General features: G+C 45.7%; 1 protein-coding gene across 1 annotated transcript in view; it reads right to left on the reverse strand.

Annotated features, from left to right (window-relative positions):
• Window positions 1–17,912, reverse strand: part of NLK (nemo like kinase) — a 203,239-nt gene that overhangs the window by 25,486 nt on the left and 159,841 nt on the right. The window contains exon 7 of the mRNA XM_069761294.1: window positions 17,170–17,271. Within this exon, the coding sequence (XP_069617395.1) occupies window positions 17,170–17,271 (102 nt within the window). The remainder of the gene's footprint in view (window positions 1–17,169; window positions 17,272–17,912) is intronic.

The following is a 17,912-nucleotide window of genomic DNA, read 5'->3' on the forward strand; positions in this document are numbered from 1 at the left end:
TCTGTCTCTAACCTTTCCTTCATCTCTAAACTCCTGGAACGCTTGGTCCACTCCCGTCTAATCCGCTATCTCTCAGACAACTCTCTTCTTGACCCCTTACAATCTGGTTTCCACTCGTTACACTCCACTGAAACTGCCCTCACTAAAGTCTCTAATGACCTAATAACAGCTAAATCCAAAGGTCATTGCTCTCTGCTGATTCTCCTGGATCTATCTGCCGCATTTGATACTGTGGATCACCAGCTCCTTCTCACCATGCTCCGCTCCATAGGCCTCAAGGACACAGCCCTCTCCTGGTTCTCCTCCTACCTCTCTGACCGCTCCTTCACTGTATCTTTTGCCAGCTCCTCTTCTTCTCCTCCTCTCCTCATCCCCTTACTATCGGGGTTCCGCAGGGCTCAGTCCTGGGCCCCCTCCTCTTCTCTCTATACACTGCCCCTATTGGACAAACAATCAGCAGATTTGGGTTCCAGTACCATCTCTATGCTGACGACACCAAATTATACACTTCTTCCCCCGACATCACCCCTACCCTAATTCAAAATACCAAGGATTGTCTGTCTGCTGTCTCCAACATCATGTCCTCCCTCTATCTGAAACTAAATCTCTCCAAAACTGAACTACTTGTGTTTCTCCCTTCTACTAAACTCACTCTACCCAACATCGAAATTACCCTGGAGGGTTCAACCATAACTCCCAAACAGCATGCCCGCTGGCTTGGGGTCATATTCGACACCGAACTTTCCTTTACTCCCTATATCCGATCACTCACTCGCTCCTGTCACCTGCATCTTAAAAACATCTCCAGAATCCGACCTTTTCTCACCTTTGAAACTGCTAAGACTCTTACTGTTGCTCTTATTCATTCTCGTCTGGACTACTGCAACTCTCTTCTAATCGGTCTCCCTCTTTCCAAACTTTCTCCTCTCCAATCCATCTTGAATGCGGCAGCCAGGGTCATATTTCTGTCCAAACGCTTCATCCATGCCTCCATCTTGTGCCAGTCATTACACTGGCTACCCATTCGCTACAGGGTCCAGTATAAACTCATCTCTCTCACCCACAAAGCTCTCCGCAGTTCTGCACCGCCTTATATCTCCTCTCTCATCTCCGTTTATCGCCCTACACGTGCCCTCCGTTCTACAAATGACCTAAGACAAACATCCCCCGTAATCCGAACCTCGCACCTCCGTCTCCAAGACTTCTCTCTTGCTGCGCCAGCTCTCTGGAATGCACTTCCCCAGACGATCAGACTGATACCTAGTCCCGACCTATTCAAGCGCGCTTTAAAAACCCATCTCTTCAAACAAGCCTACCACATCAACTACTCAGTAAACTAACTTTGTCCTGTCCCCTCCTTCCAAATATTATTCTGAATCTGCACCCTACTATTCATCTGTCTCCACACCCTCCATGCACACGATAACTGCACTTGATACTTGACTATTGCACTTAAACACACGGGCTGATGACCGGATCATGCAGCTTCATATGAAAATCCCTATTTATTATAATTGCCAGACCTGAAATAACAAGCACTTTTCACCTATTGTGTCCCCCCATTTCCTTGTAGATTGTAAGCTTGCGAGCAGGGACCTCACCCCTAATGTCACTGTTTAAATTGTCTTAACTTATACTGAATTTATTGTCTGTACATGTCCCCGCTTAATTGTAAAGTGCTGCGGAATATGTTGGCGCTATATAAATAATAATTATTATTAATTATTATAGTCCCAATATCCAAGTAAGATCAGAGGCCTGGTGCCCTCAACTTCTTTAGAGCAGATTCTTCAGATTCTGTAGGGAGTCATAAATCCTCCTGACAGATTTAGTCCTGTGTGGATGGAATCAAAGAATTTAATACGTTTTTTATACCCAAACCCTGCAATGTTTGTGTGATTTAAAATTAAGAAAAATAAGCCAGCTCACCCGTGATGCATAAACCAATTTTCGGGAGCACGGACCCGCTGTGTCCAGGTGTATAAAGTCCAAAAAAGAAAAGAATGTCCAGCTTCAGCACGAACCATATGGGTAAGAATCTCAACGCGTTTCTGGAGATTCCACCCTCCGCTATTGCGGGCACATGTCAGCTGTTCAAAACAGCTCACATGTCCCAGCTTTGATGAGGGCTCACTGCTGGGGGTACCGACCTCGGGTCGGGAAAAGGTTAATACAGACTCAGAGGGAATCCCATTAGCTTCAAGAAACATTTGGCAGTCGGATAGTCTATTTTCAGGATGTTTGTGGTTACCAGTGTGATGTGTAATTTCTGCTCTCCTGATAACTGACATATCTGCAAGTTCCTCTGAGCTTCCGCTTCCATCTCACAGGCAGACAGGACTGCCATATTGTTACAGTACAGCAGAGCTGAGAGAGAAGCAAAAAATGTGTTTGCAAGAAGATACATTTAATTTCTCCTGCTCTGTGTTAGTTACTTGTCTCACACTGGTAACTCCCCTACATGTAGAATAATCTCTGGAGGCAGAGTTCTCTTCCAGGCAGTGTCCTCCCCAGAGCCTGGAAGAGGTTAATTATATACAGTGGGGCAAAAAAGTATTTAGTCAGTCAGCAATAGTGCAAGTTCCACCACTTAAAAAGATGAGAGGCGTCTGTAATTTACATCACAGGTACACCTCAACTATGGGAGACAAACTGAGAAAAAAAATCCAGAAAATCACATTGTCCGTTTTTTTATCATTTTTTTTTGCATATTATGGTGGAAAATTAGTATGTGGTCAGAAACAAACAATCAAGATTTCTGGCTCTCACAGACCTGTAACTTCTTCTTTAAGAGTCTCCTCTTTCCTCCACTCATTACCTGTAGTAATGGCACCTGTTTAAACTTGTTATCAGTATAAAAAGACACCTGTGCACACCCTCAAACAGTCTGACTCCAAACTCCACTATGGTGAAGACCAAAGAGCTGTCAAAGGACACCAGAAACAAAATTGTAGCCCTGCACCAGGCTGGGAAGACTGAATCTGCAATAACCAACCAGCTTGGAGTGAAGAAATCAACAGTGGGAGCAATAATTAGAAAATGGAAGACATACAAGACCACTGATAATCTCCCTCGATCTGGGGCTCCACGCAAAATCCCACCCCGTGGGGTCAGAATGATCACAAGAACGGTGAGCAAAAATCCCAGAACCACGCGGGGGGACCTAGTGAATGAACTGCAGAGAGCTGGGACCAATGTAACAAGGCCTACCATAAGTAACACACTACGCCACCATGGACTCAGATCCTGCAGTGCCAGACGTGTCCCATTGCTTAAGCCAGTACATGTCCGGGCCCGTCTGAAGTTTGCTAGAGAGCATTTGGATGATCCAGAGGAGTTTTGGGAGAATGTCCTATGTTCTGATGAAACCAAACTGGAACTGTTTGGTAGAAACACACCTTGTCGTGTTTGGAGGAAAAAGAATACTGAGTTGCATCCATCAAACACCATACCTACTGTAAAGCATGGTGGTGGAAACATCATGCTTTGGGGCTGTTTCTCTGCAAAGGGGCCAGGACGACTGATCCGGGTACATGAAAGAATGAATGGGGCCATGTATCGTGAGATTTTGAGTGCAAACCTTCCATCAGCAAGGGCATTGAAGATGAAACGTGGCTGGGTCTTTCAACATGACAATGATCCAAAGCACACCGCCAGGGCAACGAAGGAGTGGCTTCGTAAGAAGCATTTCAAGCTCCTGGAGTGGCCTAGCCAGTCTCCAGATCTCAACCCTATAGAAAACCTTTGGAGGGAGTTGAAAGTCCGTGTTGCCAAGCGAAAAGCCAAAAACATCACTGCTCTAGAGGAGATCTGCATGGAGGAATGGGCCAACATACCAACAACAGTGTGTGGCAACCTTGTGAAGACTTACAGAAAACGTTTGACCTCTGTCATTGCCAACAAAGGATATATTCCAAAGTATTGAGATGAAATTTTGTTTCTGACCAAATACTTATTTTCCACCATAATATGCAAATAAAATGTTAAAAAAACAGACAATGTGATTTTCTGGATTTTTTTTTCTCAGTTTGTCTCCCATAGTTGAGGTCTACCTATTATGGAAATTACAGACGCCTCTCATCTTTTTAAGTGGTGGAACTTGCACTATTGCTGACTGACTAAATACTTTTTTGCCCCACTGTAAAGTGATAAAAGTTGATTTCTCCACAACAATACATCTGATATGAGACACACAGGTAGGACTGTATTTAGCATTCTGTAGCCTGTATGCCCATAGTAATAGTTTAGATAGGTCAAATGTGGACATTCCCTTTAAGGTGCCTGTGTATATAAAGTGTTGAGTGGCATTTTCAAAATATATAGGTATTGACGTTTAATATCTTTTTTTATTTTCTACCTTGGATTTTAATATGCACACACCAAGTCTGAAAATTATTCAGGCTCCCAAAGGTACAAAAAATAAAACAAAACAAGAAAACCCAGTTAGGGTACTCTTTGCTTCAGGTGCTATGATGGTCTATGCACTTCTACTCCAGTGATGACTTCCTATAATGGACAGAGCCAATGACATTGTAACACTTGCCCCCCATACACAGGAACACTCGGCTGGGAGCTTTTGTGGTCGGAGAGCTGCTGTCTCCTCTGGCAATAGCTAATCTCCTTGAGAGCATAAGGATCGGCCGTCTGAAATAAACCGGCCAAATCTTTCACTCCACTGACATGTGGATGGAGAGTCAGCGGGAGGTCAGGCGCCCCTCCACAAACTGTATATACATCATTACTGGACCTGGTGTAGGGGGTTTCTTGGGGAAAACTTACAACTTGACAATCTATTGTCGTCCTTGTTTAGTGTATTAGTTCTTAAAGGGAAACATGAAAACACTGTTTCTCTGCAGATATGGGGTTAATCTGAAGGTTAATCTAGTTCTGAAGTTGTGTGGTGACAGCACAGAGCCCCGCTGACAGGAAGAAATTAACTGTCCTTCCCGGCAGTCTTAGCTTTCCAGCAAGATGCGCGGGTTCAGTCTTTGCTTAGTAGTCTGTGAGCGGCAGCTGTAACTGCGCCCTGGTATTAACTTGACAGCCAGCTCAGCAGTGAATCAGTGCACAGCCGGCTGTCAGTCAGTGTTGGGAAGGGATTACAGCTGCTGCTCACCATGTACTGAGCGGTGACTGTAGCCATGCCATTACGAGAAAGCCGGGACCTATCAAGAGGATTAAAGTTAACTTAGTTCCAGCAGTGGGGCTCTCAGTGCTGTGGCCACATGGCTTCAGAACGTTATTAACCTGCAGATTAACCTCATATATGCATATTAACCCCTTTCTGCCATCGGACGTAGTAGGACGTCCGATGGCAGAACCCCCGCTTTGATGCGGGCTCCGGCGGTGAGCCCGCATCAAAGCCGGGACATGTCAGCTGTTTTGTACAGCTGACATGTGCCTGCAATAGCAGCAGGTTTAATCACCATCCACCCGCGCCTATTGACTAGTTAAATGCTGCTGTCAAACTGACAGCGGCATTTAACAAGCGCTTCCGGCCATCGGGCTAGAAAGGCATGCATCGCTGACCACAATCACGTGATCAGGGGTCAGCAATGCATCGGCATAACAACGAGAGGTCTCCTGAAGACCTCTTTGGTTGTTAATGCCAGATTGCTGTGAGCGCCACCCTGTGGTCGGCGCTCATAGCAATGCTGTAGTTCAGCTACATAGGAGCGATCTGATGATCGCTCCTATGTAGCTGAGCCGATTAGGCTATGCCAGCCTCTAGCCTCCCACGGAGGCTGTTGAAACATGGTAAAAGGTTAGAAAAAAATGTTTAAAAAAAAAATATATATAAAAGTTTAAATCACCCCCCTTCCGCCCCATTCAAAATAAAAATAAAAAAATCAAACCTACACATATTTGGTATCGCCGCGTAGAGAATCGCCCGATCAATAAAAAAAAAATAAAAAATTTGCCTGATCGCTAAACGGTGTTGCGAGAAAAAAAAACGCCAGAATTATGGGGTTTTTTTTGGTTGCCGCAACATTGCATTAAAATGCAATAACGGGCAATCAAAAGAACGTATCTGCACCAAAATTATATCATTAAAAACGTCAGCTCGACGCGCAAAAAAAATAAGCCCTCCCGTGACCCGAGATCATGAAAATTGGAGACGCCACGGGTCTCGGAAAATTGTGCAATATATATTTTTTTAGCAAAGTTTGGAAAAAAAATTTCACCACTTAGATAAAAAATAACCTAGAAATGTTTTGTGTCTATGAACTCATAATGACCTGGAGAATCACAATGGCAGGTCAGTTTTAGCATTTAGTGAACCTACCGTTTTCTAGTACATGACATGGTAAAACCAATGGTGTCTTTCAAAAGTACAACTCGTTCCGCAAAAAAATAAGCCCTCACATGGCCATACTGATGGAAAAATAAAAAAAGGGAGCGAAAGAGGGGAGCGAAAAACAAACGCAAAAACGAAAATACCCCAGGTCATGAAGGGGTTAACATTTGTGTTAAAAAAAGAAAGTAAAATGTTCATTTTTGTCCCCTTCCACAATCCTTTAATTCCTGTGAGCGGAAAGGAGGGGAGCGAAAAACAAAACAAAAAAAAAAGCTCCGGTCATTAAGGGGTTAATAGTGGGTCTTCCCCTTTACTGAAGAAAAATTAAAGAGCCTGATCAGATCTGTGTAGAGAGCTGCTGGCATTTCTGTAGGACACATCTCACTGCTTTGCCTCCCTGGTTTTTAATATTAAAGCAGCGATTCCCTGATAATAATCTGGTTGACCATTTATTTATTTTCCTGGCTTGTATATACCATGGATGGATGAGGCATACATCATACTAACAACGTCTACAATAAAGAGGGAAGCTGAAATGTAGACTTCTTTCCTACAACTTCTGATAGACGCAGTCTGCGACATTTGCCATCAAAGAGGCTTTCAATCAAACTGGGTAATCCGGGTTCACAATAAATTTTGTATTGCTCATTGTGTTACACATTTTGCATTAGTATAGCTATACTGTCATTATCATCATCATTCAGGGGCAGAGGACGCCCACTTCACTATGGTCAGTCGTTCATGCCAAAAATAAATAAAAAAGATTCTTAGAGCCCAGGTCTCACATCACACGTCTACAAGTGCAGCACTTTTATATGGAGCTTATATTTGCGATAGTACGCCAATTTATGGAGAGCAAAGAACGCATCCAGTGTAATAGAGAAGTGGGATATTCACATTTTCCCTTGGTACGGAGCTGCCATCCTCATGAGATAAATGAGCGCTCCACTTTCCATCAGGCTCCATTTCACTCGTCTACATTAGAAGGGAGGCGCTCCTGTAACGGAGGCAGGCACAGTATAAGTGACAGCTTGGCAAACACAGGGAGCAATCATGTCCCCGATGTCACACCAAGTCAAAGGATTCTGCCGTCATTGCATCCCAACAAGACTGAACGTTAGAGATGTGAAGGCGTTCCAGGGATCTGCAGTGGAGCGTGCCCTTTGGCTCAAAAACATAGAAAAGGCAACCCTGAACAAAGATCACGACATCAATAGACGAGCGGCTCTATACAAAGGACACATTTTCTGCTTCCTTATTAGACTTGGACTCGAGTCTCCTGCAGTATGTGATATTGTTCCACAAATGGGACAATCTACCATTGGGTTTGTCCCAAATTGCAGTTAAAGGAGTTTTCCATATGCTGTAAAAAAAAATTGCCCATACCAAAAAAAAAAAAAAAAAAAAAAAACCCCACAAAAAAAGCACAAATGTCCTATTAAATCTCCACCCTTGTTCATTGTGTATCAGACCCCCCCGCCAGTATTCTGTGTAGCTGGTTGCTGCATCTCACCACTGACCTCAGATGTCTCGTCCTTACATGATGGAGACCAGTGACTGGCGGCTGCGCCCACGTGAGGTGTAAGAGGTCTCCACTGCCGCCAGCCACACAGAGGACTATCAGAGAGGACTGGCGACACAGCAAGGATTAATGGAAAAGTATACATTTTTTGTTTGTTATTTTCACCAATATTGGTGTCTGTGGGAATGTTTTTAAAGAACATAAACCCCTTTGACTGTCATTTATATTAAATTATTCAATGGTGAAATATTCATCAAAATTGGTGCAAGTTAATAGAAGAAACCGGATTATTTCAATTTGCTAGAAATCCCATTGAAAATGGATGCTATGAGCATTGTCTCCATTTTTCAATTGCATGAGGTCAGATAAATCTAGATGATGGGAACCTATGCAGAGGCGGACAGGGGTCATCACCCTGCTTTCCCAGGATTCAGACTATCAATATGCCAGTGTGCAATGAGAGGGAAGCAGGGTATCTCTGCAACCCAGCTATATGAGATTATGGTAAAGAGCCGGGGCACCTGCTAAGTACGGATTATCAGAGTGGGCGCTGGCAAAACTTTAGAGGTGGTGCAAGGATGAGCGGCAAATAGACTGTTACAAAGGTCTTAAGAAAGACACCCATGAAGATCCATACATCAAGTGATTAGGTACAAACTGAAATTAAATACCTGGATACTTCTTATTTTCGGCTGCATATTCAGATGCAGATGAGGAATAAACTTTTTAATAACGTGTCCCTACATTTGTAAGGCGGCAGTGTCCATATAACACGGGAATGACGGCACACATCCAGCGGATCAGCATGTCGGGCTGGATTGATCAGTCATGAAATATATTCCCCTTTCTCCCGGCTGTCGGTTTTATGAGCTGGTAATATTGCAGAGCAGCCATAACGTTCCACTTCAATTTGGAAGTATAATGGACCTTTTTTTCCTTTCCATTGGCTTCAATAATCTCCAAAAGTAACAGACCAATCCTGCGCGCCTGGAAAAACTAACTGGTTTATTGAATTTCTACTTTCTTGTGCTTACTGATTAAATTGTCGGCATTGCTCTCCTGGACGACGCGTTTCCTGCTCTAATGGCTTCACTGAACCTCTCCCTTCTCCAAGGGTTTGTCCTGCAGCTCGGGAGCTTTTCAGCGCTGACAGATGGGAACCGGGGCTTAAGGGTTAGTAATGCTCAGATTTTCTTTGCCTTCTGGGAAATGGATTTCTCTTATTTTCTTTCCTCCCTGTAACTATGCTTTTGTTTGCAGAGTGACCCATACTTGGCTTATGACAAGGCTTCTGGTTACATGGCAGGGATATTGTGGTTTGGGCATGGTGCCAAACTGATGCCCTGCATTATCTGTCCTGTCGGGGAATTAATGGAATCAGATCACAATAAATGGAAGTGACAGTGCGATGCATTCCACAGTAAAGCACAACTGGGTCAGCGGAAAACGCCGCCATAATAACGCTCCGCGCACCCGTGAACACAAGACCACCCTCTTAACAGATCCAGGAGAAATCACTGTTACCCATTTACAAATTGCAAATGTCAATTTCTTGGCAGCCGCTTCCCTAATGCAACAATGAATTTAACTCTTCGCAACCAAGACCTACTCGTGTCAAACCATCTGGAGCGTTTTTCTGACCAGACAGATCCGGGATGTATGAAATCCGAGTCATTCTTCTGAACTCAAAAGCAGCCAATATGGGAGTCGGGATGAAAATTGCTTTGAAGTGGCTGAGTGAAAATGCTTCTACAAAGCCTGAACGCCGGAGGAGCGTCTAACAGAAGCCATTAGCTGGCTCACTATGCAAATAAACAGCCCTGACCCAGCTATGGCATAATCTGCTTTGTAACATTTGGAGAGAGAACAAATTAAAACTACGGAGAAAAAAAATAAAAAACCATGGATGGCAGCATTTACAATTATGCGTCACACGCTCCTAAACGAACCCTTTCTATGCAGATATTACAGATTATCTCTGAGATGTGATGTAGCCATTCATTTTGGTGTCATAACTGGAAATGTTGAAGGGTTGAAGGCACAGACTGAGTATTTACAGCAGATGAGCGACGTGCTGTGCAGAAAACTGTGCTCTCATGACCGTCAGTCACATCTGGCCTGCGGCGACTGTCATATCTGTGTCCCGCTTCCACTGATCTGATGACATACATGTCCCCAATGTGGCTGTGCCGAGGATTAAAGGCAGCAAAGCTACACCTAATAGCCACTGCGCAAGTATTCGACAGCTGCCCGGTCAGGCCGCCATATGTCCGCCTCTGATGCAATTTGTCCTGCACATTGCCCGTAATCAGGTTTGCAATAATACTTGGTCATAGATTTTTATGCTCTGCTAATATACAAAGGAAGAGAAATGTAAGAACAGTAAATTTCTATAAATCCTCCGTCTACAGACATTCAGATCTCGCGGAACAATAGCATATATCTTGAGGAGAGATTGACCGTTTTCTGTGTGCAAGACCATCTAATATGCACAATGTCCAGGTTAGGCATAGACATGATGGAGATTTAGGAATCCAGCTTTCTGGAATAACTCCATCAAGAAGAAGAAAGCATTTACCAAACACTATGTATTCAGGCCCCTGATCTGTTTACTATTACAACAGACAGTGGTAGTTTGTGGTAATTTATCTCTTATCGAGTTTAACAGTTATGCCTTTTTACTGGTAAGGAATATTGTGGGTGAGCATTCAGCAGCGTCTGTCTTACAGGGGGCTTTAGGGTGGACATTTTGCTTCCACAGACTGTCTCAGAGCCTCCAATGTTACCCGCGCTGTAATTTAATCCATTGAAGGCAACCTGGCAGCACATATTTTTCCTAGTAATGATGTGGCTGTATAACCACTTGTTCCCCAATAAAAATACCTTTTTTTTTTTTTTTTTTTATAGATAACCAACCTCAAATCATGCTCGAGGTCGTCAATGAATTTGGATGGCTTATTCCAAGGGAACAGACATGCCTCAATGCACTTATATCTTGATTTGCATACGGCTTTTACGCTAGATTTATCATGACAGGCACATCTTATAGCTACATAGAAAAAAAACCCACATGCTTCACCATCGTAAACTAGGGATATTGACACTAAATGGATTTTTTTTCTCAGTTTAATGATGGTCTGTTTCTCTTCCATTGAGAGTTCCTTTGACCGCATGTTGTGCAGTCACAGCAACAGCTTCCAATTGGAAATGCCATACCTGGAATCCTTTCAGGATCTTTTACCTGCTTAATCATTGATGGGTTAACAAGAGAATTGCCCACGCAGGCTATTAAAGAGCTTTTCAGATAACTCTCCAAGGACTTTTGGTCCCTTTAAAAAGATCAGCTATATATTAAAGAGGTGGAATTGCTAAGAACTTAAGATGTGAATACCCTCAAATTTAAAACTAAGATTCTGCGTTTTAAGACCATATTGATTATATAACTGTATCTAGAATATGTTTTGGTAAACAGAAAATGCCAAAACTTGTGTCGCTGTCCAAATATTTCTGAATCTAACTGAACTTATTAACCTGGGACTTCCTGAAATAAATGGATCGCCCCCAGACACAGGGCCACGAGTTCTTGGTACCGGGCTTCTCTGGTTTGGTTCTGAGGCTGTCACGGTGGCTAGACCCGGTCCGCGACCCTGCTAAGGGGCGTCCAATAAAGGTGGTACAGTCTGTCAGGGATTCGTGACGCCACCTGTGGTGTTCGGTCAGGGTAACCGACGCTGCTGTGGGGTCCTCTGGGGTGATGGAATGGCAGCTGGATGGTATACCTTCCCACAGGTGATGTATGTCCCCAGGGCTTCCCAGTAAGGTGGATGGTGATGGTGTGAGGTGCAGTCAATAACGAGGACACAGGGTTGCAGTTTCTTATCTTTTTACTAAAGACTTCAGGATCCTCAATCCAGAGCACGCTTAACAGGGCTACCTGAGACCGGCCGGTCCGATGGGCACATCCAGAGTTCCCTTTGCAGGTGGAAATCAGTGCCTACCACTAGCGCCTGTGTGTTGTAGTGCTACCCTGCTGAGCATTCGGAATAGTCCTCACAACTGCTGTTCTCGTTCGTTCGTTCTTTCTAATTCTATCTCTCTCTCTGGTTCCAGATGTTACTAGTTTCTCGTCCCCCAGATATGTTATGGCTGGGACGCACCCGTATGACAGGAAGGCTCGGAGCTCTTCCGGGACCCTAGAGACGCCCCTCTCCACGCGTTGCCCCCTATGTCTTCGTAGGAAATTTAAGGTAGACCGCCAACCTATAATTAACTGTCCTGCGGAGTTCGCAGTAAGGCCTAGAGTCAGTTACTCCCACGGTGTTCCGGCCACGCGCCTCAGTAGGATGTTGCCTCGGTCTCACGGCACGACTCCTACTGGCTCTCCTTTGTGCTTGATCTTGTTTCTCACTGTTCCACAATATCCTTCCCTTCGTGTCACTTTCTTAGGATACCGCCGCGGGGTGTGCAGGCGCGGTTCCATAACGTTCTGCTCTGTTCGCTAGGCACCTGCCAGGTTCCCACACCTGCCAGGGACCCCCTGTGTCTTCTCCCTGCAACACCCCCTGCCACGGGATGTTGCCTGAATCCAACCCAGTCAGCTTCTGACTAACTTCCTATCCAACCCCTAATTTTACCAGTGTGAGGAGTGGCCCAATAAATAAAGCCTTTTTCTCCCCCTAGTGGCCGGAGTGTGAAGTGTAATGTGTGCTGGTGATACCTGGTCAGTAGAACTCCTTCAGTGCCATCAGACGTACCATCACTCCCCTTAGCGGCAGAGTGTCACACTGCAATGACCAGATCTCTGGGGCGCTGCATAAACAATTTATCTTCAAGGGTAATTTGGACATGTAGATGTATTAGGAGCAAGACCCATGCTCAAGACATCCTTAGCCAGAGCAAGAGCAACGAGCAGCTACTGCTCTGGAGGGCCAGACTGTCCGGCCATCTTTGCAGTTATGCACAGAAGAGGGGTCCACACTTTTCGCAAACAGGAGCAGTCGGTTGTCGCACTGTTCCTTTGCCGATACTGGTATTTTGTGCTTGTATGACAATTTTGGCCCAGATAGTGAGAACATTTTCAACACATTCTGTAACATGTAAAGTGAGTGGTAATGATAGTGTTGAAGACTTGAGACAAGAGTAGCTGCACCCAGTGGCGTATCCGGGGGGGGGCAGCCGGGGCATGTGCCCCGGGCGCAGCCGACAAGGGGCGCCAGTGGGCCGCCTGATGATGCGGCGGTCCAAGGAGTCTCGGGTGGGACTGCACTTGTCCCGCAGAAGAGCCCCTCCACTGCAGACCATAGCTATTGCTGCTGCAGTTCTGTGCGCACAGGACCTGTGATGAGGTCACAGGAGGGGAGGAGTCAGGAGTCACATGATCAAGGGCCTATAGTGCAGGACTCTGCTGGTTGTCATGGTGCTCGGTGCTGGATGAGGGTAAGCTTTTGGGCGGACGGAGCAGAGCCGCGTGTGTACGAGGTGGATGGAGCAGAGCCGCGTGTGTATGAGGTGGACGGAGCAGAGCCGCGTGTGTACGAGGTGGACGGAGCAGAGCCGCGTGTGTACGAGGTGGACGGAGCAGAGCCGCGTGTGTAGGAGTAACTAGGTGTGGCCATTATACTGTACACAACATGTGTGTGTTTGTGCGTGCATGCGTAGCGCTGCAGGTGAATGTGCAGAGACGTAAATGGTTGTGTGTGTGTACGAGGAGGAGAGGCGAGGGCAATGATGGGGCTGACGGGGAGAGGGCAATAATTGGGATGGAGGGGGAGGAGGAAATGATGGATGTGGTGGAATGGGCAATGATGGGGGTGGGGCGGAGGAAATGATGGATGTGGTGGAATGGGCAATGATGGAGGTGGAATGGGCAATGATGGTGGTGGGGGGAGACTGCAATGATGGTGGGGAGGAGGATATCATGGAGGTGGTGAAAAGGGCAATAATGAGGGGGGGAAGAAATGATGGAGGTAGTAGAATGGACAAGGATGGTGGTGGTGGAAAGCACACTGATGATATTGGAGGGGGAGAAAATGATGGAGGTGGTAGAATGGGCAAGTATGGTGATGGCGGCGGAAAGGACAATGATGATGGTGGTGGAAAGGGCAAAGATGGGGATGGTGGAGAAGAGAAAATGATGGATATGGTGGAAAAGGCAAAGGAGGAAATGATGGAGGTGGTGGAATGGGAAATTATGGGGTGGTGGGGGAGAAAGCAATGATAATGGTGGTGGAGAAGGCAAAGATGGAGGTGGTGAAGAGAGCAATGATGGGGTGGGGTAGAGGAAAATAATGGGCATATATGAGGAAACAGTACAGGAGAATGGGGGGCATGTATGGGGAAACAGTACTGGGGAAATGTAGGGCATATCTGAGGAAACAGTATGGGGGATGGGTGCAGACAGTATGAGGAGCGAACGGGGGAATTTATGCGGACACAGTATGAGGACACAGTATGAGGAGACAGTATGGGGGAGAAAAGTGAGTGGGCACAGAATAGAAACGGAGTAGTGGGGCGTAGCATGGGGGGACAGTGTAAGGGCACAGTCAGGAGTGGACAGTATACCAAGGAGGGGGGAGTGTGATGAGAGTACAGTATAAATACCGGGCCCTATAGGGGGACACAGTGTGAGAGGACAATATGAAGAGGGGGCCGGTATGGAAAGGAGAGGTCAGTGTGAAGAGCATGTACCATAAGAGGGACAGTGTGGGGGTCATATTTTGTGCAGACAATATAGTGAGGGGCAATTATTCATTCAGGAGCATTATAATAACACTTGTATCTTTAAGGGCATCATGTGGAGATTTTCTGCAAAAGAGCGGAGAAGATGGAGGTCTGCAGAGACGGCTGTGGATGAGAAAACTCATCATGGGGTCTGGACAAGATGAAGAAAAGGAGAACGACTCCAGAGACGACGTCATCTATAAGGTACCTGGATGTAAATGTTATTTGTGATACTAACTAACTCATGTTTTTATTTGTGTTGGGAGCATTAAAGGGGATGTCCATGTTTGTGATGAGTCTGCAGTCATTCTTTGTGACTGCAGACTTCTGAGTTCTCACAGTGCGCCCTGCACACTGCCAGGATTCTCTCATGCTGGCGATTTTACATACGTGCGGTCACGTGCTGACTAGATGTGTGGCCTCAATGAAAATGAACTGAGCGAGGCCGGGCACGTCTAGTCGGAATGTGGTCAGAAGTATACAAATCGCATGCTTGTACTGACATGACTGTCCACCGGCAAGGGAGAATCCTAAAAGTGTGCAGTGCATTAGTTGTGAGAATTCAGAAGCTGCGATGTCAGGATTCAGCTCTGCAGGTTCCAGTACTCATCATTATGGTCCTGTGACAACGAGCTTCTCTTCTGCTTCTCTCAGTTTTTCACTGAATATTGAGAGCATTAGGGAGAGGAGCTCATCGGTACATGACTAAGTGTGCAAATCACATGTCCTGGGGCAGGGCGCCAAAATGAATTCTTGCCCCGGGTGCCAGAAACCCTAGATACGCCTCTGGCTGCACCTATTTTGGCCCCGGCAATAATAACACGCTTCTTTGGACATCAAGACCGAAACAAATGTTTTGATTACAAAGCAAAGTACACTGCAAATCCGAGGTGTCTGCTCATGGATTTGCATGTCGGCATCTTACTCGCTGCAATTTTATGCTAAAATATTATCATTGAGAACTTGGCCATTAAGAAAATGTAGTTTTTTTGTCATTGTTTTCTTTATTTCACACCCAAATTGACTTTAGAAAATATGGATATGCACCATTTCTAATCTACCGTATATACTCGAGTATAAGCCGAGATTTTCAGCCCATTTTTTTGGGCTGAAAGTCCCCCTCTCGGCTTATACTCGAGTCATATACCCGGTTGTCAGCAGGGGAGGGGGAGCGGGGGCTGTGTAATCATACTTACCTGCTGCGGCGCGGTCCCTGCAGTCCCTGGCTTCTCCGGCGCTGCAGATTCTTCCTGCACTGAGCGGTCACATGGCACCGCTCATTACAGAAATGAATAGGCAGCTCCACCCCCATAGAGGAGGAGCCGCATATTCATTGCTGTAAATGATCGGTGCCATGTGACCGCTCAATTACAGGAAGAAGCTGCAGCGCCGGAGAAGCCAGGGACTGCAGGGACCGCGCCGCAGCAGGTAAGGGGAGCGCAGCGCTATAATTACCTGCTCCTCGCTCCGGCTCCGTCTGCAGCGTCCTCTAGCAGTGACGCTCAGGTTAGAGGGCGCTGTGACGTAGTCAGTGCGCGCCCTCTGCTGAGCGTCAGTGCTGGAGACGGAGCCGCAGAGGAGCAGGTAATTATTGAAAGCGCCGGCATCCTGAGAAGAGAGGTGAGTATGTGATTTTTTTTTTTTTTTTTATGGCAGCACCAGCAGCATTCTAAGGAGCACCTATGGGGCCATAAAGGTGCAGAGCATATAAGGGGCACAGCATTATAAGGAGCACCTATGGGGCCATAAAGGTGCAGAGCATATATGGGGCACAGCATTATAAGGAGCATCTATGGGGCCATAAAGGTGCAGAGCATATATGGGGCACAGCATTATAAGGAGCATCTATGGGGCCATAAAGGTGCAGAGCATATATGGGGCACAGCATTATAAGGAGCACCTATGGGGCCATAAAGGTGCAGAGCATATAAGGGGCACAGCATTCTAAGGAGCACCTATGGGGCCATAAAGGTGCAGAGCATATAAGGGGCACAGCATTATAAGGAGCACCTATGGGGCCATAATCAAAGGTGCAGAGCATATATGGCACAGCATTATAAGGAGCATCTATGGGGCCATAAAGGTGAAGAGCATATAAGGGGCACAGCATTATAAGGAGCATCTATGGGGCCATAAAGGTGCAGAGCATATAAGGGGCACAGCATTATAAGGAGCACCTATGGGGCCATAAAGGTGCAGAGCATATATGGGGCACAGCATTATAAGGAGCACCTATGGGGCCATAAAGGTGCAGAGCATATATGGGGCACAGCATTATAAGGAGCACCTATGGGGCCATAATCAAAGGTGCAGAGCATATATGGCACAGCATTATAAGGAGCATCTATGGGGCCATAATCAAAGGTGCAGAGCATTCTATATAGCACAGTTGTATATGGAGCATCTATGGGGCAATAATGAACGGTATGGAGCATCTATTTTTATTTTTGAAATTCACCGGTAAATGCTGCATTTTCTACCCTAGGCTTATACTCGAGTCAATAAGTTTTCCCAGTTTTTTGTGGCAAAATTAGGGGGGTCGGCTTATACTCGGGTCGGCTTATACTCGAGTATATACGGTAATTATTAATATTGTGGACAAAAAAGAAAAAAGAAAAGTCTGAGTTACCTGTTTATGAGGACCCCTGAGTATATGTGCCTTGGCGCCTTCACAAGCTGTCCTCATTGCTTCAAGTGACGGTGTACCCAACAAATCTGTGATTAAGTCCAACTGCAGAATCAAGGAAAACACGAGTCGTCATTAGTTTGCAAAATAATTGGTACAGTAGAGTCAGAAAAAGAATAGTGACGAGCGAACATACTCGTTACTCGAGATTTCTCGAGCACGCTCGGGTGTCCTCCGAGTATTTTTTATTGCTCGGAGATTTAGTTTTTATCGCCACAGCTGAATGATTTACAGCTACTAGCCTCCTTGATTACATGTGGGGATTCCCTAGCAACCAGGCAACCCCCACATGTACTTATGCTGGATAGTAGCTGTAAATCATTCAGCTGCGGCAAGAAAAACTAAATTTCTGAGCACTAAAAAATACTCGGAGGACACCCGAGCGTGCTCGAGAAATCTCAAGTAACGTATATATTCGCTCATCGCTAAAAAAAAAGAATCAACACAAAAAGTGAGGCACTTCCAACGCCTACGAACTACATAGATACCTGACTCTCAGGTAATGGTTTCCAACTGATTATCGGCCAGTGTAGACGTGCCGAGATGGCACAAATCGACGATTCGCTGTAAAAACCTACTCTTACCTATCCCATACCACTTCCATTCACAGGGTCATTCCATTTCCCAATTGAAGTATCAGGTTATCGATTCTGTCTCCCCACCACGACGGGGAGGTGATAGGATAT

Source organism: Ranitomeya imitator, chromosome 3 (genome assembly GCF_032444005.1).
Source record: "Ranitomeya imitator isolate aRanImi1 chromosome 3, aRanImi1.pri, whole genome shotgun sequence".
In the NCBI taxonomy this organism is placed as follows: domain Eukaryota; kingdom Metazoa; phylum Chordata; class Amphibia; order Anura; family Dendrobatidae; genus Ranitomeya; species Ranitomeya imitator.